The 22,748-nt window shown below is 51.3% G+C and overlaps 1 protein-coding gene across 21 annotated transcripts in view; it reads right to left on the bottom strand.

The window, feature by feature from the left end:
* TCOF1 (treacle ribosome biogenesis factor 1) overlaps positions 1–22,748 on the bottom strand; it is a 44,597-nt gene that overhangs the window by 18,758 nt on the left and 3,091 nt on the right. For 6 of the 21 annotated variants that reach the window (XR_005197769.1, XR_005197770.1, XM_037733611.1 and 3 more), the window contains exons 2-18: positions 22,305–22,360; positions 19,283–19,422; positions 15,928–16,001; positions 14,806–14,992; positions 14,106–14,179; positions 12,455–12,682; positions 10,355–10,567; positions 9,955–10,143; positions 9,568–9,807; positions 9,191–9,385; positions 8,538–8,744; positions 8,100–8,345; positions 7,809–8,006; positions 5,361–5,498; positions 5,010–5,174; positions 4,675–4,878; positions 1,228–1,353 (exon numbers count right to left, since the gene is read on the bottom strand). Coding sequence is in view for 19 of the 21 variants with exons in the window: in XM_037733611.1 (XP_037589539.1) it covers positions 1,228–1,353; positions 4,675–4,878; positions 5,010–5,174; positions 5,361–5,498; positions 7,809–8,006; positions 8,100–8,345; positions 8,538–8,744; positions 9,191–9,385; positions 9,568–9,807; positions 9,955–10,143; positions 10,355–10,567; positions 12,455–12,682; positions 14,106–14,179; positions 14,806–14,992; positions 15,928–16,001; positions 19,283–19,422; positions 22,305–22,360 (2,880 nt within the window). In the remaining 2 variants the exon portion in view is untranslated. Of the gene's footprint in view, positions 1–261; positions 665–1,227; positions 1,354–4,674; positions 4,879–5,009; positions 5,175–5,360; positions 5,499–7,808; positions 8,007–8,099; positions 8,346–8,537; positions 8,745–9,190; positions 9,386–9,567; positions 9,808–9,954; positions 10,144–10,354; positions 10,568–12,454; positions 12,683–14,105; positions 14,180–14,805; positions 14,993–15,927; positions 16,002–16,078; positions 16,177–19,282; positions 19,423–21,855; positions 21,945–22,304; positions 22,361–22,748 lie in introns of those variants that run through there. The other 15 variants (XM_037733612.1, XM_017514974.2, XM_017514978.2 and 12 more) reach the window with 10 other exon arrangements.

Below are 22,748 nucleotides of genomic sequence, written 5' to 3'. Positions count from 1 at the left end.
TCTGTAATCCCAGCACTTTGGGAGGCTGAGGTAGGTGGATCACGAGGTCAGGAGTTCAAGACCAGCCTGGCCAAGATGGGGGAACCCCATCTTTACTAAAAATACAAAAACTAGCCAGGCATGGTGGTGCACACCTATAATCCCAGTTACTCAGGAGGCTGAGGCAGAGAAGTGCTTTAACCCAGGAGGCAGAGGCTGCAGTGAGCTAAGGTCGCACCACTGCACTCCAGCCTGGATGACAGAGCAAGACTCTGTCTCAAATTAAAAAAAAAAGTGGTATATGATATTCAAGGGGAGATGGTTCAGGAGACCACTCTGGTCTGGAGATTCAGGACTCCAACATCTGTGGTTAGGCCCTGGGAGGGGAACGGGTGCTCTAAGGTACCTGGCAGAAACTTCTGGGAGCTTGAGGCTAGAGGAGGACAAAGGGCAATGGTGTCTGATGGAAGGGCTAGGGTTCACATGGAAGCTTGGACCACACCAGCATGGCTGACTTGGGCCTCTGTACAGGGAGATAAGGTGGACTTGGTCCCACCCTTGGGGGTGTAGCCTGGGCAAGACCGTGGCTTAAGCTCTGGGTGCAGTAGAGTGCATGAAGGTGTGCCACAGGCACTTGAGAGAGGGTCCTGGGCAAAGCTCACGGGATTCGAGAAGACTCTCAGTCCTAAACAGAAAACGGAGATGTAGGGAGCCAGGGGACCAGTGTTTGCACCTTTCCTCAGCCTCTTATGAATCATGAGAATTTGGGGAATCTGCTTCAACTCTAAGGCTTGATTCCCCATCTGTCAAATGGGGCAACATTCCCTGCCCTCCTCACAGTTAAGAGGTACCCTTTCTTAGTTAGGGGACTGTGGCAAGTACTTTGTGTGCTGGCACCAGTACACAAAGGAAAGAGCGAGGCACTGGTACTGTCCTCATTTTATGGCTGAAACACTGAGCCTCACACAAGGGGCAAGGCATCTGCCTAGGACCATAGAGCCGGTGGGTGGTAGAGCCAGGCTTCGCCCCGACACCACCCGGCTCTGAAGCCTGTATGTTTAACTGTGCACTGCTGCTTGCCTCACAGGGCTCAGATGAATGTCACAATAGAGGAAAGAGCTCTGGAAGCTGTGAGGTGCTGTTTAAGTATGGCAAGATTTTCCCAATGGGAAAGATGTGCCCTCTCCCACAAGGCCTGCCAGCCCAGCTCTGTACTTGGAGCGTCTACAGAGAGAAGGCATGGCCTACCTGGGTCAGTGGCAGCTCTTCCTCACTGCTCTCTGAGGACCCCTCCATGTTCCTCTCTGGAGGTGCCGGGACCAGGGTCTTGCTTCTGGCAGGTTTGGAGTTACCATCCTTCTGAGGGGACAAGACCTGGATAAGCACATGGTGGGGGAGAGGGATATCTGCTGAGGGGGAAACAACCAGCAGGTAATGACCCTCAGACACTCTGGTCTCCAGGGAAGGCAGCTTGGCCCCTTCCTGCACATGCACAGGGATAGCTGCTGGCCTGACCTGCACCACAGCCACTGGAAACATGCTTCCACCCTGCTAGTCTCCTTCCAGAGGTGACTCCAAACTTGAAAGGGATATATGACTTTGATGCAGCTAAAACCTGAGGGCTGTAGGGCTGTTGGCCCAAGGTGTGGACAAGAGGTGACAGCAGCCTAGGACAAGTTGCAGGCATAAGCCAGTGGTCCCAGCACAGTTCACTTCTGGTTGTAACACCTCCTAAAAGCAGGAGCTGCCTAGAAGTATTCCACTAGCTACCATCCCCTCCTGCTATGGCAGGCATGATGATGGAGGCTGAACTGGTGAGCACTGCAATCAGAGGGCAGAGGAGGGCTCAAGGGATCAGGTTGGAGATGCTGGTGGTGATGGCAGCTCAGTGGTCCTTATTGGGGCAGAGGCCCTCCCTTTCACTACTCAACCTAGCAAAAAAGTAGGACCCAGGCTGTCTGAGCTTCCAATTTCAAGAGAAGCTGGAAGATCTGTACCTGTCAGTTCCAATTTTTAAATGGGGCAACTACGATGCACACTGCAGGCTGCCTCCTAAAGCCATGCCCCAATGTGTTCCTTGCTAATAGAACTTTCACTCTGTTCAGTGGCGCCTACCACATGCTTCAGGGAGGGTGGTCCTTCCTCCCAGCTAGTCATGGGAACTACCAGCACTTTGTCTATGGCTAAAGGGGTAGCATGTCCAGCCTGAGGTCTGAGGAGCCTTAAGTCTACCCTCAGTCTTTCTTTTGAGATAGAGTCTTGCTCTCTTCACCCTGTTGCCCAGGCTGGAGTGCAGTGGCATGATCCTGGTTCACTGCAACCTCTACCTCCCTGGCTTCAAGCGATTCTCTTGCCTCGGTCTCCTAAGTAGCTGGGATTATAGGCCAGTACCACCATTCCGTCTGGCTAATTTTTATATATTTTTAGTAGAGACAGGGTTTTGCCATGTTGGCCAGGTTTGTCTCCAACTCCTGACCTCAAGTGATCTACCTGCCTCAGCCTCCCAAAGTGCTGGGATTACAGGTGTGAGCCGCTGTGCCTGGCCTGCCCCCAGCACTTTAGGAGATGCTGCAGCCCAGCTATGACCATGAAGCTGGTGGAGCACAGAGATGGAAGAAATCTGGCCACTACTGATGCTCAGCTGAAGGAACCAGCTTTTCAGCAGCTGGAAACTGGGACTTCGTGCGTTATAAGACAGTTAATCCCCTTATTTTAGCTTTTTTATGTTTTGTTGTTGTTGTTGTTGTTTTTGAGATGGAGTCTTGCTGTGTCACCGAGGCTGGAGTTCAATGGCACAATCTTGGCTCACTGTAACCTCTGCCTCCCAGGTTCAAGCATTCTCCTGCCTCAGCCTCCTGAGTAGCTGGGATTACAGACATCCACCAACACACCCGGCTAATTTTTGTGTTTTTAGTAGAGACAGGGTTTCACCATGTTAGCCACGCAGGTCTCGAACTCCTGACCTCATGTGATCTGCCCACCTCCGCCTCCTAAAGCGCTGGTATTACAAGCATGAACCACTGTGCCTGGCCCATTTAAGTTCTTTTGAATGGGGCTTTCTCCTGCAGCTTAGGCCATTTCGATGGATAGAGAAACTTGTTGAAAACATAAAAAAAAAAAAAAAAAAAAAAAAAAAAAAAAAAAAAAAAAAAAAAAAAACTACACAGGCCAAAACATGGCTGGGGCCTATGTCTTCGCCTGGCTTTAGACCCTCCATAAATCTACCAGTAACAAGCACCTGGGAGGGCCTGCAGCCTGCAGGACAACTGCATTCAGTGACTATGCGCCTCCATGCCCAGCCCCTATGCACATACTGAAGGCCCCTCTCCACTTTTGTGTCTGGTCATCCTTCAGGCTCAGCTCAATCATCCCCTCCTCTTCTGGCCATTCAGTGACCTATTTCAGCTGTCAGCACCACCAGCATACTCTGTGATAATCTGGTCACCTGTCTTGCCCCACAGACTGTGAGCACCTTAAGTGCCGGGCCAATGTCTTTCACCCCAGTCATTGTTGGTTTGGTGTATCAAAGGCAGAGGTTAGGGCTAGGGAGTGTTCATCTTGGTGCTTGTTTTACTCATGAAGAAAACAGAAATCTAAGAGGTTATGGAGCTTGGCCTAGCACAGTGACTTCCAGCCTCCCTTAAGAAAGGGAACATGTGGCCACACAGAGGGTACATTTCCACAGTCACAACTGGCTGAAGCCGATAGAACTGTCCCTCTGGATGGGGCAAGGGCTCCCCAGTGTGCCCTACTTGCTACCACTATCTACTGTGTCTCCTGACATCCATCATTTCTGCCAGGCCTGCATCAGTCATTTCCATCACACATCTGAGCCTGCCAGTGCTGGAGCCTGTCACCCTACACTTCTGTAGGATGTAGCCATCTCGCTGCCTTCTGCACGCAGACCTAGGGAATCGTTCAGGTTTTCTTTCTCCCCACTCTCCAGGGCCCAGGCTTTACACTAAGTTAGACAAGCCCTGCCTGAGGAGATACACCTGCCTATGTGAGACCCCCAAGGCCAACGTGAGGGATGTGACTTCCTCCATCTCCCCAGTGCCTCAGGGCTACACTCCAAGCTTCCTTGGGACTCTGACTGGGAGAGTCATCTTGTATTAATGTATGCACAATAACTAGCATTTAGATTCTTGGTCTCATGTCCCGTGATGGGAGATACTTGCCTAGCTTGGGGGCTGGTGGAGACCTGGACCTCGATCTAGATCCAAGACACTTTTAGCTAGGGAAGTCTTGGTTTGACAGGTTTTTATAGCAGGTTTTACCTAAGGAGATGTGGATGACAGCAGAGGGAGGAGGACATGGTGAAGCTGGAGCCTTAAGCCTTAACCTGGCCTTCCTTTTCCTCACCTGGCCCTAAACCCTGGTTTTTCATTTTTTTTTTCTTTTTTGAGATAGTCACACTCCAATTGCCCAGGCTGGTGTGCAATGGGGTGATCTTGGGTCACTGCAACCTCTACCTCCCAGGTTCTAGGGATTCTCGTGCCTCAGCCTCCCAAGTAGCTGGGGCTATAGGCACCTGCCACCACGCCCAGCTAATTTTTATATTTTTAGTAGAGACGGGGTTTCACCACATTGGCAGACTGGTCTTGAACCCCTGACTTCAAGTGATCCGCCCCACTCTAAACCCCAGTTCTAACTGAGGAGTGGGTGTTGGTGGCTCGGAGGCCTGTCAAGTCTCACCTGGGCAGAGGTCACAGCTGCCGGTGCCTCCCCATCACTGTCTGACTCCTCACTGCTGCTCTCTGAGTCATCCTTCTGCCTCCCCGCCTGGGCGGTCAAAGGCCCTGTCTTCCCAGGAGGTGCTGGGCCAGCCCCTTTCCTGGGGGACTCCTTGGCAGGGGCCAAGGCAGCTCTGACCTGGGGGCTCTTCCCTGAAGGCTTCATCTGGAGTGAGAAATAGGATGAGGGAAGAGAGAGCCCAGAGGGCGAACGTGTGAGGAAACAGGAGCTAGATGCAGCAAAGATGGCTACATCCCATGTAGGGGATGCTCTTCCCCTACTCCTCTCCAGCTTACCCGAGCTGGCATCTCTGTCTCCTCCTCACTGTCCGACTCCTCCTCACTGCTCCCTGAGTCCTCCTCTGGTCCTGTCTGAGCCACTGCCTTTCCCACAGGTGGCACAGATGCTGGGCCCCTCACCAAGACGGCACTGTTCTGGGGGTTTCTTGCTTGTGGCTTTACCTGAATTGCAGGGGGATAATGGTATTGGAGGTGGAAGCGATTCCTTTCTGGTCCCACTCCCCACCACAGTACAACTCTGGGTGGGTGACCTGCCCATGCAGGGCCCTTCTGCAGGCTGGGGTCAGTGAGTGGTCCTTCTGTCTGCCCCAACCCTCCACACCTCCTGTGATTTCTGACCCCACTTGCCTTGGCTGGAGATCTCTGTCTGGCTTGAGCAGCTGCACCAACAACTTTTCCAGGAGCTGAAATTGTCCCTTTCGCTGAAGATGCTCTGGTGGCAGCTGGGTTGGCTTTGGCCTGGGTTTTTTTTACTGAGTTTTTCACCTGAGTGGAAAAAAGGGAATGAAGCAGGGAGAAGGTGAGATAGAGAAAAGCAGCTAGCCAAGAACACAGACTCTACAGCTGGGGCCCAAGCCCAAGTCTGGATTCTGGCTCCTTTATGCAATAGCTGTATGAACCTGAGCACATCACTTGACCTCAGTGGGCCTCAGTTCCATCCTCTATCAAAAGGGGATAATAATAAGGCCCACCTACATGGGTTATTATGAAGACGAAATATGAGATTCAGAGTTTAACATGATGTCTGGAACATAACACACACACACACTCATAATTGTGCATGCCTTCCTTAGCATTAGCTAAGCACAAGGCTACCCAAAACAAAGATGTTTTCCAGGCTCCCTTTCAGCTAGGTGGCCATGTCATTAAATTCTGGTTCATGGAACCTAAGTCGGGTGCCATAACAGGTCAGAAACATGTCTCTTCCTCCTCCAGGCTAAATGGAATGCCGAGGGTAGCTGGAGCATTCCAGTACTGACAGGGCTCAGATGTGTGATGGAGCTCAAGCAGCCACGGCAGAACAAGATACTTGTTGTTCAAGGTTTTCTTCAGCTTAACCTAGTCTTAACCAACATCCAGAGAACCCCAAAAGGCCTGTCAGGGACTCCAACAAATAGAAGAGCAAGAAAGAGGGGAATTCCCAGAGTAAGATTCTTGACAGGAATGATAGCAAGCCTAATGTGAAACGGAATGAGGAATCTGGCAGCATCTCAAGGCCCCTGCCTCACTCAGGGGTGGTAGCTGGTCAGCTTCAGAAAACACCCCCATCCCCAGAATTCCTCAAACACATGAGGTCAAGTGAGGTGAAGAATCAGGACTTCAAGAAGAGAGATTCCCCACAGTGTGGACCAAGTATGACTAAGACCAAGGTGCTCGTCAGCAAAGCACATAAGTCCTCCAGAGGGGAGTCATGTTTTTCACAAGAAATAAGACACAAAGACTAACTTGACCTAACAAGTCTCAATACACAAAAAAGGATTAAAATCATACAAAATATGTTCTCCAACCACAATGTGATTAAATTAGAAATCAACAAAAAGAAACCTGGGTAATCCCAGATATTTGGAAATTAAACAGCTTACTTTGAAATAGTCCATGGTTCAAAAATAAAAAAAAAACCAGGCACCTCATGGTACAGGTGGGAGGCTCAGAAGCGAAGATAAATATTTAAGTGATCTGCACAATAAAACTCTGTAAGGCACTGGGTCTGAAATGTGCCTGCAGTTTGGGAAAGATGAGAGGAGGCTCTGGAAGGGGCCCCTGCAGAGCTTAAAAACCTCAGTGGAGGAATCCTAGGAACTTGGGGTCCCACAAGTCAACAATGAGAGGGGGACAAAAAAATTGGTAGAAATATGTGCTCTGGTACAGAGAAAAAAGAAATGACTAATTTCTGAATGGTTATAGAAAAAAATAGAATGACAATTAAAAACAATAAACAGTGGGTGGGTGAGTGCAGGGAGTAAGCCATCTCTCAGCTCTTCCAGGCTGGGAGACCTCACTCCTGATCTGGTCCACATTAGCCTGGTCCCTCCTCAAGGTGACAGAGACAGCTTGCTGTGTGCAGGTCCTTTGCTGGGTGTGGCAGGTGAAATCTCACCTAAATTCTCACCCAAACCTGTGAGGGCTGATTTCCAGTTTACAGAAGAGTAAGCAGAGGCTCTGATGGCTTACAGCACTTGCCAGGGCTTGGGGCTGAGACTTGCACCCACGTGGTCTGGCTCTAAACCCCTGCCATCCATCCTACCACAATGTGCTGCCTGTGGCAAGGCACCCAACCCAGGCACTCTCCCATCCCCTAGCCTCACAGAGACTGCTTCCTCTGCCTGGAACACTCTCCCTGCCCAACTCTTTCATCCCATGGTTCAGATGCTGCCACCTCCTGTAAAAGCCCTAGATGCTCTCACCTGTCAGTGTGCAGCCCAGGCTCACACCCTCTGTCTCAACCCCATCACTCCATGCTGAAGAGCGTGTCCAACCTTCATGGAGACGAGACTTCCCTGAGGAACAGGACCTCAGCAGTCCCAGCCCAGGGCAACATCTGGCAGGGTGGGAACTCCAGAGCTCATGGAAATCATAGGGAATCAAATCAACGGGAGCTCAAAAGGCAAAGACAGAGACCCTGGAGCTCTGATGGCCAAGAGGCGACATGGAATGAAAGGTAGGGAAGGAGGCTGTGTTGAGGCTACCCGAGGCTTCTGCACACGCTGGGGCAAGACCAGCCCCAGACGAGCCCGTCCTCAGCCCTGGCTCAGGAACAGGTATGGGTGGGATAGGCCTGCTCCTTCTAGGCCTCACCTGTGCAGGAGTCGCGGCTGCCTCCTCACTGTCTGATTCCTCCTCACTGCTCTCAGAGTCTTCCTGCATCTCAGCTTTCACCTGGGTGATTGAAGGCTGCGTCTTCCCAGGGAGTACTGGGGCAGTCCCTTGCCCCAAAGGCCCCTTGACAGGCACTGAGGCAGCTTTCACTTGGAGGCCTTTCCCCACAGACTTCGCCTGGGATGACAAAGTGGAAGAGAGGTGTCTCCAGGAGTCCAAAGGACCACGTAGGGGTGGCCCTGAGGCCCGCCCAGAAAACACAGGCCTCACCTGTCCCATGGTTACTGCAGGACCTGTCTTCTCTTCCTCACTAACTGACTCCTCACTGCTTGAAGAGTCCTCTGCTGGTCTCTGGGCACCCCAGGCCACAGCTGGGGATGAGCCTGCTGAAGTCCCAGTTCCTGCTTTCCGAAGGGGTTGGGTGCCCACTTGCACAGGGGTGACCTTGGCAGATGCAGTGGTATTGGTTTTCTTTGGGCAGGCCTTGGTCTGAGGAGCTTTCAGAGCTGGTTTTGCCTGAGGGGACACAAAGAGAGGCTGGAGAAGGTTCCAGAACTCAGTCTCCAGTTGGCTCTGAGGTGGATTCCCACTGCTGTTCTGCCCCACCAGCCAGAACCCATGCTCTGCCTGAGGGAGCACAGCTCTCCGTGGGGCTGATTGTGGTGTGACAGATCAGGCCATGTGGCAGCCTCCTTCCCCAGGCCTCACCTGAGCTGCAGTCGTGGCTGCTGGTGCCTCCTCACTGTCTGACGACTCCTCGCTGCTCTCTGAGTCTTCTGTGGGCTTTTCAGCCTTGACCTGGATGGCTACAGGCCCTGCCTCCTGAGGGGGCACTGGGGCAGGCCCCCTTCCCAAGGGCCCCTTGGCAGGACCTGAGGCAGGTTTAGCCTGGAGGATTTTCCCCAAGGACTTTTCCTGGAGTGAGACACACAGGATCAGGAGAGGGAGCCCAGAGTAAGTGTGTACAGATATTAAGAGACCAAGGGTCGGGCGCAGTGGCTCAGTCCTGTAATCCCAGCACTTTGGGAAGCGAGGTGGGCGGATCATGAGGTCAAGAGATCGAGACCATCCTGGCCAACATGATGAAACCCGTCTCTACTACAAAATAAAAAAATTAGCTGGGCTAGGTGGCGGGAGCCTGTAGTCTCATCTACTCTCGGAAGGCTGAGGCAGGAGAAATGCTTGAACCCGGGAGGCGGAGGTTGCAGTGAGTCGGGATGCCGCACTGCTCTCCAGCCTGGTGACAGAGCAACACTCTGTCTCAAAAAGACCAAGATGACAGAGTTCAAGTGTGAGGCTGGGAGGCCCACAGGTGGCACCACTCTGAGGGGAGAAAAGAACCTTACAGAAAGGGGCCTCACCTGAGCTGGGGCCACAGCTATGGGCACTTCTCCATCATCACTGTCTGACGACTCCTCACTGCTGCTCTCTGAGTCCTCCTTCCTCTTCCCAGGTGGCACCTTCCCAGGTGGCACTGGGCTGGCGCCTTTCCCCAAGGGCCCTGTGCCCACAGTGGAGGCAGGTCTCACCTGGGGGTTTTTCCCCAAGGGCTTCACCTGGGAGACACACAGGACAAGATCAGGGCGGGAGTCCAAAAGGAGAAAGTGAGTGAAGATGTAGGTGGGAGGAGGGGAAACGAAGCCAGCTGCACAAGGCTCTAGGTTCAGAGAGGAAAAGGCAAGCCTGCAGGAGGCCTTTCCGCAGGGCACAGGCCGTGCAGGGCAGCTTCAAACCTCACCTGAGCTGTGCTCATGGCTGCAGGTGCCTCCTCGTCACTGTCCGACTCCTCACTGCTGCTCCCAGAGTCCTCCTCCCGCTTCCCCGCCTGGGCCTGGGCGGCTGCAGGCCCTGTCTTCCCAGGAGGTGTCGGGGCAGGCACTGTCTTCCCAGGGGGTGTCAGTGCAGCCCCTTTCCTGGGGGACTCCTTGGCAGGGGCCAAGGCAGCTCTGACCTGGGGGGTCTTCCCTGAAGGCTTCGCCTGGAGGGAGAAACAGGATGAGAGGAGAGAGCCCGGGGGGGGGCATGTGTGAGGAGACAGGAGCAGGATGCAGCAAAGGTGGCCACACTCATGCAGGTGCTGGGGCCCAGGCACGTGGCTGCTCTCCACCCCTCCCCTCCCCCTCACCTGAGCAGGTGCCTCCTCTTCACTGTCCGACTCCTCGCTGCTGCTCTCCGAGTCCTCCTCCCGCTTCACCGCTTGGGCCTTGGCAGCTGCAGGCCCCGTCTTCCCAGGGGGCGCCAGGGCAGCTCCTTTCCTGGGGGACTCCTTGGCAGGGGCTGAGGCAGCTTTGACCTGAGGGGTTTTTGCTGAGGCCTTCACATGGAGAAACAAGGGAACACAGCTCAGAGGACAGACGTGTGAGGAGACACAGGACACTAGGTACAGAAGACGAGATAGGGCACATGTTGCCACAGTGAGAGGGGAGTAAGTGGCTGGGGTCTGAGGCACGCCTGAATGGGAGAAAAGGTCCTGAGAAGGCCTTCTGCGGAGGGGCCTGGCGGCATGAGGTCTCCCTCCTCCTTACCTGAAGCAGGACCTTGGCGGCTGATGTCTCTTCCTCACTGTCAGATGACTCCTCGCTGCTGCTCTCTGAGTCCTCCTCTGGCTTCCCTGCCTTGGCCTGGGAGGCTATAGGCCCTGCCTTCCCAGGGGGTGCTGGGGCAGCCACTTTCCCAGGGGTCCCCTTGGCAGGGGCAGAGGCAGCTCTGAGCTGGAGAATTTTCTCAGAGGCCTTTACCTAGTGAAAAAAGAAGTTTGTTCCCTTGCTTGTGAAAATTCTCTGGTGATGTCTTCAGGATAAAGTCCAGAGGCCTTAATAAGGCTCCTAAGACCCCCCTGTTTCCATCCCCACTCCCACCTTGATTGACACTTTGCCCACACTGGCCTCCTGGTTTCTCAAAAATCAGCTTCACACTCACTCACCCCTGGAGCCTTCATGCCCCCTGTTCCATTTCACTTGGCCACTGCCTCCTTAGCCTGTGGCTCCCTAAGAGACACCACTTCCTTAACATGGTTCTCCCTGATGCCCCTGGGCTGCCCCAGCACATTGGTTTGTTACAACCTGTCCCCTACTGGGCTCCCACTGGCCAGAGAGCTCTGGAGGCACAGGTGCTGGCTTGTCGGGAGCAACGGACTGGGCTGTGGGGAGGGGGTGTGTAAAGGCCCAGGGAAGAATGGAGGAATGGAGAGGCTGTCTGAAAATGGGGATGGGTCTGAGGGAGGCCCTTGCTGGACTTTAGGCATGTGGACAGCAGCAGAACCCCTGGAAAGCCCATCCTCAGCCTCATGGGGCAACGTTTCCACCCATGGCCCCATTTCCTCTGTGGGCTCTGCACTGCCTTGGGGCTTTGGTAGGGTGGCTGCAGGCCCTGGGTGCTCAGCCCTGGGCCAACAACCCCAGAAAACAGCAGCTCTGATCTTCTAAGAACCTTCCCATGCAGAAGGTGCAGGCTGCTCCAGATAGGCCTTGCTTGGCTAGCTCTTTTTTTAAATTTTTGAGCCAACATGAAGAAGGATTTTACATAAAAGTTCACATTTATGGCCAGGTGCAGTGGCTAATACCTGTAATCTCAGCACCTTGGGAGGCCAAGGTGGGAGGACTGCTTGAGCCCACAGCCTGTGAAACACAGTGAAACCCTGTCTATACACACACAAGTTGGGTGTGGAGGTGTGTGCCTATATTCCCAGCCACTCAGGAGAGAAGCTGCAGTGAGCTATGATTGCCACCACTGCATTCTAGGTTGGGCAACAAAGTGAGACTCTGTCTCAAAAAGAGTTCACATTTGTGTTCCTTCTCAAAGATGGATACCCTTGCAACACTTGGTAGCCCCCAGGCACTGCAAAGTAGACTGAGCCGAGGAGTCAAAGCTCCCTGTAGATAGCGTGGAAACATCAACTTGTCCCAATTCCTAGTCCTACTTCCACCTCAGGGCCTTGGCACTTGCTGCCTGGATTGACTTTCTTAAGAGTGCTTCCTCCTTCGGGTCTTCACTGAGATGCCTTCTCCCAAGGCCAGCCCTGAGCACTGTTTTAAGTTGCCATTCCTATGTCTCCCACCCCATTTTCCTCTTTACCATTTACCAGCAGCTAACACAGGGACCTGCTTATCTACTCCATGCCTCCGCCTTGTCCTGCTCCAGGCATGAGGCTGGGTAGGTGACCCCCACTCTTCCTCCTTCCTGCTCTGACTTCCATTGCTTTCACTTGCCCTTGGGATGCACCCAGAGCCTTGGGGTTGCAACCCTGCCCACTACCCAACGGACAGCTCCCAGCAGAAGGGGAAGGGAACTGGATTCCCTTTAGCCAACGTGGTATTTGCATGCTCAGGGTCTTATTTGTCCTGAGAAGCCAGAGGACCAGGCAATCAAAACTTCTCAAGTCCCTCACAGCAGGACTGGCTGGGACAAGGACAGCAGCCCATTTACTAGTCAGAGAAACTGAGGCAAAGTTGGTCACAGACAAAGTAGAGTGCAGCACTGCCCTGCGGGAAGCAGACTGTTCTTGCTCTTCAACTTCACACCACCACCCTCCCTCTCCCCAACTCTAGTGGCAGAGGTGCTCACGCACTCAGGCTGCTGGGGGACCCGCAGGACCCTCCAAGAGGCAGCCTTCCTCTGGGGCTCACCTGGCTTGGTGTCCCTGCAGGGGCCTCCTCCTCGCTTTCAGACCCCTCCTCACTACTCTCTGACTCCTCTTCTGGCTTCTTGGCCCTGCTGGATGGGGGCAAGGCCCCTCCTCTGGCCTGGGGTGTCACATCCCCCACCTTTCCAAGGCCTGGGACTGCCTTTCTTGCTGGAGATTCCTTGGTAGAAACTGAGGCTTTGACCTGGGCTGGTTTTACTGAGGGTTTCCCCTGGAAGAGGAGAATGGAATTAGAAAATGAATAATAGAATAACTGTTTCCCCTAAGCTTCTATATCAGGTGCTTCAACAGTTGATATAGCTCTTTCCTAATGTCAATGGATTTTTAAGCAAGTCCCTGAGACAGTTATTAGCTTTAGACCCATTTTCCAGAAAAGTACAAGAAGCTTAAAGGGGTAAAATCACTCATGATCAATATGAAGGGGCAGAGCCCCCCACTGGAACCCCAGACTGTCGTGACTTTGGGACAGATCTCGAAACCATTATGCTTGTCTCCCAGCTGGCACACAGAGGTCTCAGCCTAAGAGAGGGGCCACGTCTCTCAATCAGGAGAGCTCATCCTTAAACTCAAGTATCTGATTATGGTACCCATCCTGAGAGCCAGGAGTTCAAGATGTGAACACCACGTCTGCCCCTGGCTTGCTAGATACCTTGGGCAAATTCCTTCCTTCCTTCTGTGAGATCTTTCCTAGACTTCCACAATTCACACATTTCCCAGGCAATCAGTGCCCTACTTCTACCTCCAAGATCCATCAGACCCCTTGCAGCCCTGGGTTTCTGGGACATCTACTACTGGAGCTCTGCATAGCTTTCAGCCCATTGAGGCTGCGTATTTATGGAAGGCTGGGAGTGGTCTCCTTTCCTTTGGCAAGGCCAGGGGTGTCCTTGCCAGTTATGGCTGGTGGTATCTAGGGCCCAAAGGTGAGGACGAAAGGTGGAGGGAGGCCCTTGGCCAGGCCTGGGGTAGATGGGGTGAGCTTCAGCCTTCACAGGGTTACTGGGCAGGCATCACAGTAAAGTGAAAAGTTTCCTGGGCCCAGATCAGTTCATCCCTGACTCGTGCTGGTTCTCCCTCTAAAACATCTTTCTAACTGTGGATACCTTGGTACACAATAAAAAAGTAACCTGGGGGACCTTTTCCAGGTCAAAGTTCACAGACCCAAGAGTCCTGCCCAAGTGTAGCCAAGTGTCTAGGCCTGGCATTCACCAGTGGGCCCAGAACCCTCTCAGCAGCCGCAGCCCTAGCCACACCACATGATAGCCACACTGTTGCCCCGGGCCCTGCTCTTGCCCCACTTCCTGTCTGGAATGCCCTACCTCCTCCATACTCCTTCCCAGTAAAGCCCACTGTGTTTCGAGGCCCTGCTCCAGGACACCTCTGCCAGGAGGCCTTGTCTAGTTTCACAGGCAGGAGGGTGTCCCTCTCCCACCCCTGGGCTGTTCTCACACTCAGAGTGCAGCAAGTAGCACCAGGCTCCTCTCCCTGCCCCTCCTGGCTGTAGCCTTTCCAGCTCCCGGTCACCCTGCCATAGTTGCTGAACTGATTTGGGCCCACTGGTGTCTGAAGCCCTAGCTAGGTTCCTGGGAGGGTTACAGTGTGGGAGAGGGTAACTCCTAGGGATGGGTGGCAATTACCTCCACATCTGTCTCATCGCTGGAGCTGGAGGTGTCCTCGCTGGAGCTGTCGGCCTGATCCGCTGACACCATCCCTGAGAGATGGACATGGAGGGGACTGAGGGACTCCCTTTCCAGCCTCACCATCCCCTCCCCAGCCCCTCCCCCGAAACCAGGTGCTCATCAAAGCCAGGTGCTGAGCGCTCGCCCCTCACATACACTGAGCTGTGAAGCCCCCTTCTGAAGTGGGTACCATCACAATTCCTATGTTCCCACACATCTCTGAAGCCCTGGGAAGGGCTGCAAGGGGACCCAACAAACATACACCAGCACCTGATGGTCTACAGAATCTCCATACACCATCATATCGACTGACGCAGGCTGGAGAGATGGTTACTCTATATAGGAAATGGAAGCAAACCCAGCTGGGCCTTTCAGTTTCGTCCCCGAGCTGCCAATGGTCCCTGTAACTCACCAAGGAGTCATAAAGCAGAAAATGCTCCAACCACTAGGTGGGCTGTTCAGCCTGAGGCCAGGTCCCTGTAGCTGACCCTCCCTCATCTAGGGCAAGGAAAAATGGTCTAAGGTGCAAGAACCTGGCTGTCATGGAGACAAACCTTTGAATTCCAGAAATGTCCCAGAACTCAACAAAGCAATGCCTAGGCCTGCCTTACCAGCCCAAGCTCTGGGGACTTGGTTCCTAGAGGTGGGGGCGTCTTACCGGGCTTGGCAGCAGCTCCAAAAGCTGGGATGCTGACCTCTTCCTTGGTTTCTGAGACCAACGTAGTATTTGCTGAGGGCTCTGCTGACTTCCTGGGAGACTTCCCAGAGGGAAGGTGGGCCACCATCTTCCCAGTGGCAGGGTGTGGCATGGAGTTCCCCGTCTTGCCGGCTTTCTCTGTCTCTGCCTACAGAGAACACAAGTGGCAGACACATCTGGTATGGCATGGTGAACTAAGAGCACAGGCCACTTCCATCTGAGCCCTATCCTACCGCTTCCTAATTGTATAAGTTTGGGTAAACTACCCCTTAAATCTGTTGCCTCATCTTTAAAGTGAGGCTCACGCCTGTAATCCAAGCACTTTGGAGGCCAAGGCGGGCGGATAACCTGAGATCGGGAGTTCAAGACCAGCCTGACCAACATGGTAAAAACCTGTCTTAAAAAAATAAAAATAAAAATAAAAAAATAAATAAAGTGAGGCTAAAAACAGTACCTCCTCTCACCAGAGGTGTTGAGAGAACAGAATCACAGTTCTTGGGACATGGTAGTTATTCACTAACTGCTGAGTAGCAGTTTGTTGATCTTACCATTATTTCATATTACTTTGAGATCCTGTTGCTAATGCTCCAGGCAATTGTAGAGGCACAATTCTTTATACATGTATGTCTTTAACTCTGCTTTCTGGATTATCAGAAAATGGCATCCTGTTTTCTGTGCAGTTTCCAGTTTGGAAAATGCTTTTAGAGTTTCAGAATCACAGGTTCTTGAGCACTACAGTGCCTCCACACCTGGCACAGTGCCTGGAAGGTAACAGCTATTAGTCAAGCTCTGCTGAGTGAAAGGTGAATCCAGGGATGAAAGAGGAAAGAAATCGCCTATCCCAGATGTAGAATGTGCCCAGCGGCCTACTGCAGCAGGCATCACCTTCATCTTATAGAAAAGTAAACTGAGGCCCAGAGAGGTGAAGGGACTCACTAAGATCCCACAGCTGGGGACACAGGTTGAGATCTGAATACAGGTAGGGCAATTACTCAAGCCCTATCCTTCTCTGACACAGAAGACTATCCCCTACCAGGCACTTTAAATCCCATAGGCAATAGCTTAAAAGGCAGTCCCACTCACCTTGGCTTTCTCTTTCATGCTTGATATCAAGTCTGCCCCCGTGACTGAGGAGTTGGTAGATGCTGGTCTTGGGGCTGCAAGAAACAAATATCTGCTAAAGGAGCCAGATGAGCTTTTCTCATCTATGAATGGCAAACAGGTTTCATCTCACCTAACAATTCAATTGGTATTGGCTGCCTGGTGCTGGCATGAGGATCTGACGCTAAGCCCAGACTTGTGGGAATGAGCGCTATGATGCATCAGCCAGGTCTACCAGAAGCAAGAGACAAGAGGATGGTAACACGAAGCTACGTGTCTGCATCCCTGATGGATTCCCAACTCCCCTGCAGCATGAGATGTTGAGACCCCTGGAGGGAAAAGGACTGCCTAGTAGACACTGCACACTGCAGTGAGTACCATTCACACAGACTACCACACTGTAGCCCTGAAAGCTGCTCAGGAAGAAGGGGCAGTGGTCAGGCAGGCAGGCAGCCAGCCCCAGGTCCACAGAGAAAGTTGCCTGGAATTGAAATGGCTTGTCAGTGGAGAGGTAGCTGAACCATGCCACCTGGGCCCTGTTACATATTGACATTCACTGATTCTCAGTGCTTTTATATCAGAGTATTGTCTCCATAAATCTTAGATTTCTGATTGTTAAGGAGAATGTTGCTGAGATGAATAGCATGATCTAATTCTTTTCCTGGCACTTCATTCCATCTCTCTCTTTTTATAATTATGGAAAATTTTAAAAACATTCATAAGTAGACAGGAAGAACCAGGCAGCTCCAACCATTAGCAACTTCTCATCTCTTCTGTTATCTCATCCATCCTTCCCCAAAGCATTATTTTGAAGACAATGCCTGATATCCTATCATGTTGCCCACAAATACTTCAGCATGTTTCTCTCAATGAGGACTTTTTTTTTTTTTCCTTTTTGAGACAGGGTCTTGCTCTGCTGCCCAGGCTGGAGTACGGTGGCACATTCATAGCTCACTGCAACCTCCAATGCCTGGGCTCACGTGCTCCTCCTACCTCAGCCTCCCAAATAGCTGGGACTACCACTGCATGCCACCATACCAACTAATTTTCTTATTTTTCACAGAGACAAAGTCTCACTATTTTGCCTAGGATGCCAACGAGGAATCCTTTTTTTTTTTTGAGACACTCTTGGTCTGTCGCCCAGGCTGGAGTGCAGTGGCATGGTCATGGCTCCCTGCAGCCTTGACTTCCTGGCCTCAAGTAATCCTCCCACCCAGGCCTCCCAGGCAGCTGAAACTACAGGTGCATGCCACCATGCCTAGCTAATTTTTAAATTTTTTTGTAGAGACAGGGTTTTGCTATGTTGCCCAGGCTGGTCTCTAACTCCTGGGCTCAAGTGATCCTTCCACCTTGGCCTCCCAAAGTGCTGAGATTACAGGGGTGAGCCACCAAGCCTACCCCAACGGGGACTTTCTAAAAAATATAATTATGGCCGGGCGCGCTGGGCTCACATCTGTAATCCCAGCACTTTGGAAGGCCAAGGCGGGTTGATCACGAGGTGAAGAGATTGAGACCATCCTGGCCAACATGGTAAAACCCCGGCTCTACTAAAAATACAAAAAAATTAGTTGGGCATGGTGGCGCATGCCTGTAGTCCCAGCTACTCGGGAGGCTGAGGCAGGAGAATTGTTTGAACCCAGGAGGCGGAGATTGCAATGAGCCAAGATTGCGCCACTGCACTATAGCCTGGGTGACAGTGCGAGACTCCGTCTAAAAATATATATATATATACATATACATATATATATAAAAAATTACGTACTCAGGGGACTGAGGCAGGAGGACCACTTGAGGGCAGGAGTTCAAGGTCAGCCTAGGCAACACAGCAAGACCTTATCTCAAAAAAAGAAAGAAAGAAAAAAGCCCCAAACAAAAAAAAAGTATAATTACAGTTCCATTATCACAGCTTATAAAACTGATTAATATCAAATAGCCAATCAGTATGATATTTTACCATTTCTGTTTCAAGTAGCATGCAGGTCTGTATATATGCATGTATGAATACATGTCTGAATGACCATAGAGGCAAAGGAGGAAGTTTTAAAGGCTACCTACCAGGAGATGCACTTAGGAATGATGGGGAGCAGGGTAGGAGAACAAGAAAACTTTCATTTTTCTTCTATATGCTGTTGAACAGCTCAAAGTAAACTCATTTTGCATTTATAATATAAAATTAAGCAATATATATATATCCAGGGCATAGTGGCTCATGCCTCCTAGCACTTTGGGAGGCTGAGGTGGGTGGATCACCTGAGGTCAGGAGTTTGAGATAAGTCTAGCCAACATCGTGAAACTCCATCTATTCTTTAAAAACAAAACAAAACAAAACAAAACAAAAAAACCCCCACAAAATTAGCCAGACGTAGTGGTATATGCCTAGTCCCAGCTACTCGGGAGGCTGAGGCAGGAGAATCACTTGAACCTAGGAGGTGGTGGTTACTCTGAGCTAACATTGTGCCATTGCACGCCAGCCTGGATGACAAATGTAAAACTCCATCTCAAAAAAATAATAATAAAATATATATCCAGTATGATCTCAAACATCTTTGAAAGCAGGCTCAGGAAGCTGGGCATGGTGGTATGTGCATATAATTCCAGCTACTCAAGAGGCTAAGGCAGGAGGACTGCTTGAGCTCAGGAAATGAAGACCAGTCTGGGCAACATGGCGAGACCTCATCTTGAAAAATAAAAAATAAATATTAAGAGATTTTTCTTCAACGTAAGCAAAAAAAAGGTACTACAATGCACAGGAGACACAGCAATTCCTCTGTAGAGTTATGGCTGCTGTTGGTGAAAGCACAAGGAGCCCTGGGACCTGGGGGAAGAAGGGGCTGTAAAGCTTTGACTGAGTTACTTCTGCAAATGGTGTAAAACCAGCACCCAGTACAGCCTTCCAGTGCTAATGGGTACAATCCGAAAAGAACACCAAGATCAGCAATTCCTGAAGCATCCCACAGGTCACACAGAAAAGGTGTCCACTAGCTGCCTTCTGAAACCCCGCGAGCACTACTTCTGAACGTGTGTCTTCTTTCCAGCTAGTAAGAATCACCTGGGAGCCTGTAACAGGGCAGCTCCTGGGCCCCACTGTATGAACACCAAATGAGACTGAAGAGGCCATCTTGCTGTTTTGGTTTGGCCTCGCATCCCTAGAGCCTGGAGATACAATGCCTGGCACAGAGGAAGGGCTGAAATAAATACTGTAATAGACACATGGTGCCCTCCCAACCTTCTTCCCAAGATCTTTTAGGTCTTCTAGTGATAAGAGAAGCTGGAGGTAGACTCTGCCCTAGAACAATCAGTATTCCATCGCCTGTTCCCAAAGCTGCAAGGCTCTTACTGGCTTTGGCGGTTTCGGCTTCTGCCTCCTCTTCCTCTTCCGAGCTCTCTGAGGTGCTAATGGGGTCCGACACACGGGTCTTCTTAGCTTGTAGTGCCGCATCTTCCTCTGCCTTCCGCTTCCGGCCAAGCTCTGAGGTTCTGCAGGACAAGGGTGACTGTCTATACCAACTGGGCGACAAAACAACTCCACAAGATTTGACTACACAGACCTTCCCGCATCCTTCCAGCTCTTAATGGCAATGTGCATGGAATGTAAACGGTGGTGAAAACACCGTATAGACACAATTTTGTATTCCACATTTTCACTCAATTCATAAAGTGCTTTTACAATTCTTGATTAGTCTTTAAAATAATCAGGAATGCTGGATAATGTTATACACCAGCTGCAGCAACTACCAGTCTCTGTGATAGGAACTGACCCATGCAGGCACGTCACAGAACCACCCAAGCGCTTCCTCCTGCAGAACGTGCTGTGAGTGCTGTGCCTTCTGGGAAGACTGCCCACATCCTTGTCCTTCATGTCTCAACTTGAATGTAGCCTCCCCAGAGAGGTCCTCGATGATTGCCCCCCGCCAAGGCATGCTCTGCCCTGTCATCCTGTTTCGTTTTCTTCAGCGCTTTTCTCTATCTCCTATTATTTTACTTACTTCCTAGTCTCCTCCCCCACACAGAAAGGCCCAGGGAGGGGGCAGCTGGCAGCTCACTACAGCATCCTCAGTGTCTAGCAAATGTCTCAAAAACTAAACACTAAGTGGCTTGCTCAGGGCAAAGAAAGTCTGGGGCATGGGTAGGATAAGCACCTAGATGGCTGAACCCCTGGACTTGCAAGTTTCACCCCATTGACCCCCATCCCAGGGAGTCACTGTCTAGGCCCCAGGTTTCCCAGCCGCGATGGACACTGCTCTGTCACAGCTTGGGATATGCTACTTGGGTTCCTTGTTCCCAGGAAAGCCACTTGTCAGGATTCACATGTTAAAAACAGGTTTCATTTTAACACGTATCAATTTATTCTGCCTCTTTTCCCCCAACAAAAATGTTGAGCATGGAATTTTTCTCTGGTTTGTTCCCAGCTACATCAAGTATATTGCCTACATTGTAGTAGGTGCTCAATAAATACTGGGGCGGGGGGGAAGCCTCCAATCAGTAGTTTTAGTGCTTTATATAGACCACTGTGTCTAACCCTCATAATGCAATGAGATCATTGCTATCATTTTTTCCATTTTATAGATGAAGACACAGACTCGCAGAGGCCAAGAAACCCACTCAAGGCTATACAGCTAGTTGCTGGATTTGAACTCTGCCAGGAGTTGCTAGGCTAGGCTGCCTGTGGTGGGTGTGAGGTCCTTGTCCCACTCATCACCCCCCACCCATAGAAGGGGACAGTGGCGGGGAAGGGTGTACAGAACAGCTCACTGAAGCAGTTTTTTGGGGAGGGGCAGTACTACGAGTAACACCCACACATCTGGGCAAGTCAGAGAGGCCCTGTGCTCCAAGCCCTCCTCAGCAGCAGAGGACAGCCAAGAACTGAGGGCTGACAGGGTTTTCAATGATCTTAGCTCTCTACTAGAGGCTGTAATCCCTTCCACACCATTCCTGCCTTTGTTTACACACCTCTAATGACAGGGAGCTCATTACCTCCACTGTAGCCTACCTCATTTTTAGACAGCTCTGATGATCAAGTCCTTATATTCAGGAGCTGAAACCTGTCTTCCTAAAGCAGGTCCATTTCGGGCCCACTTCTGTATCCAGGGCCTCAGAGAATGCACTACTCTTGGTCCTCAAAGATGTGCAGCGGTCCCTCACATCCCTCACCTGCCTCCTTTTCATCTAAGGCAATTCTATACACTGCACCATTCCTCACGGGATAGATCTTCACGTCCTTCACTCCCTTATTCAACTGTGGTCAGGCCAGTGCCCGAAGAGAACACAATTACTCTCTCCATTTTCAAGCCATGCCTCTGTTGACATACCCTTGGATGAGTCCCCCTTCCTTGAAGAGTACTTAAGTTTTACATGTTTAAAAGGCATCTCACACTCAACATGTCATTGAAATCTTTCCCTCCAAGCTGGTTTCCCTTCAAGCTCTATGCATGGGTACATAAGCCAGACATGGAGTCAATCAGATACTTCCTCTCCCATCCGTCCATGGGCCCTGGTTTCATCCCTGTGACTCTGGGAATCCACTGTCTACCCTGTTACCCCTGTCTCAAGCCTCATCAGCTCTTGCCTGGATGACGGTGTCCGACTAGTCTCACCATGGTGCAGAGCAGTCACCTTACTTTCTCACCCTGCCATGGCCCCAGCTGCTCGTGGGTAAAGACAAAATTCTTCACCATGGATAACCAGGCCTCACATGGCTATCCATGCGATAATCTAGCCTCACCTGTACTGTCCACCAGCCACAGGACCCAGCATTAGCAATTTCCGCTGGCAAGTACCTACTGCATAGTACCTACTGCCGCTTTATACCTACCGCATAGCTAGTGAGCTCTCTCCCAATTCCTGCAGCTCTCAAGTCAAAGATCATCTCAGGGAAGCTTCCCCTGGACCTCCAAATGAAGCCAGGCTTACCCCTTTATGTGGCTGTGGCAACAGGTTCTTCTCTCTTGTAATCCTTACTACTACTGTAATTTTACATTCATTTGTTTCATTCTTTGACTCATGCCTACCTCCTTGACTAAAATGTCAGCTGCAGGAAAGAAGGAACCATGTCTGTCTCACTTGTGACAACATATGCATACTGAGAACAGGACTTGGCTTTCAGGAGGTAATCAATAAATGCTGATCAACTGAATAAACAAGCTGGTTAGAAGCTCTTGTTCTTAAGAGATCACAGCTCTCAACGTCCCCTCCCACTACCAGATATCCCCATCCATGTGCTGTGACCGGCTTTCTGGAGGCAACAATGGTGTCCACAGTGAGCTATGGGGACAGATCTTAGACCAGACAGGTATCCCAGCTTATTCCACACTGATTTGCTTGGGGTGTCCCTACTCCACCCTGTTGGCCCCACCACTTACTGTTGCCAGTGTGTATAGATGTCCAGAAGGGTTACGGGCTGGGCCAGGAAACACTTCTGCAGAGAGGTAAAGAGAAAGCCACAATTAATCCCCAGCACAGTAAGGGTCCTCCTTGGCCCAGCTCTCCCCAAACTCATGACTTGCACAGATAGGTGGTTCAGAAGAGGGTCTTTTCGGCTGGGCATGGTGGCTTATACCTGTAATCCTAGCACTTTGGGAGGCCAAGGCAGGAAGATCACTTGAGCCCAGGAGTTCAAGACTAGTCTGGGCAACATAACGAGACTATCTCATGTTAAAAAAAATTAGCTGGGAATGGTGGCATGCACTGGTGGTCCCAGCTACTCAGGAGGCTGAGGTGGGAGGATCACTTGAGCCCAGGATATCGAGGCTGCAGTGAGCCATGCTTGTGCCACTGCACTCAAGCCTGGGCGACAGAGCAATACC

The sequence above is a fragment of the Cebus imitator genome, unplaced genomic scaffold (genome assembly GCF_001604975.1).
Source record: "Cebus imitator isolate Cc_AM_T3 unplaced genomic scaffold, Cebus_imitator-1.0 Scaffold540, whole genome shotgun sequence".
Lineage (NCBI taxonomy): Eukaryota > Metazoa > Chordata > Mammalia > Primates > Cebidae > Cebus > Cebus imitator.
This window is presented reverse-complemented; position numbering and strand designations above follow the sequence as displayed.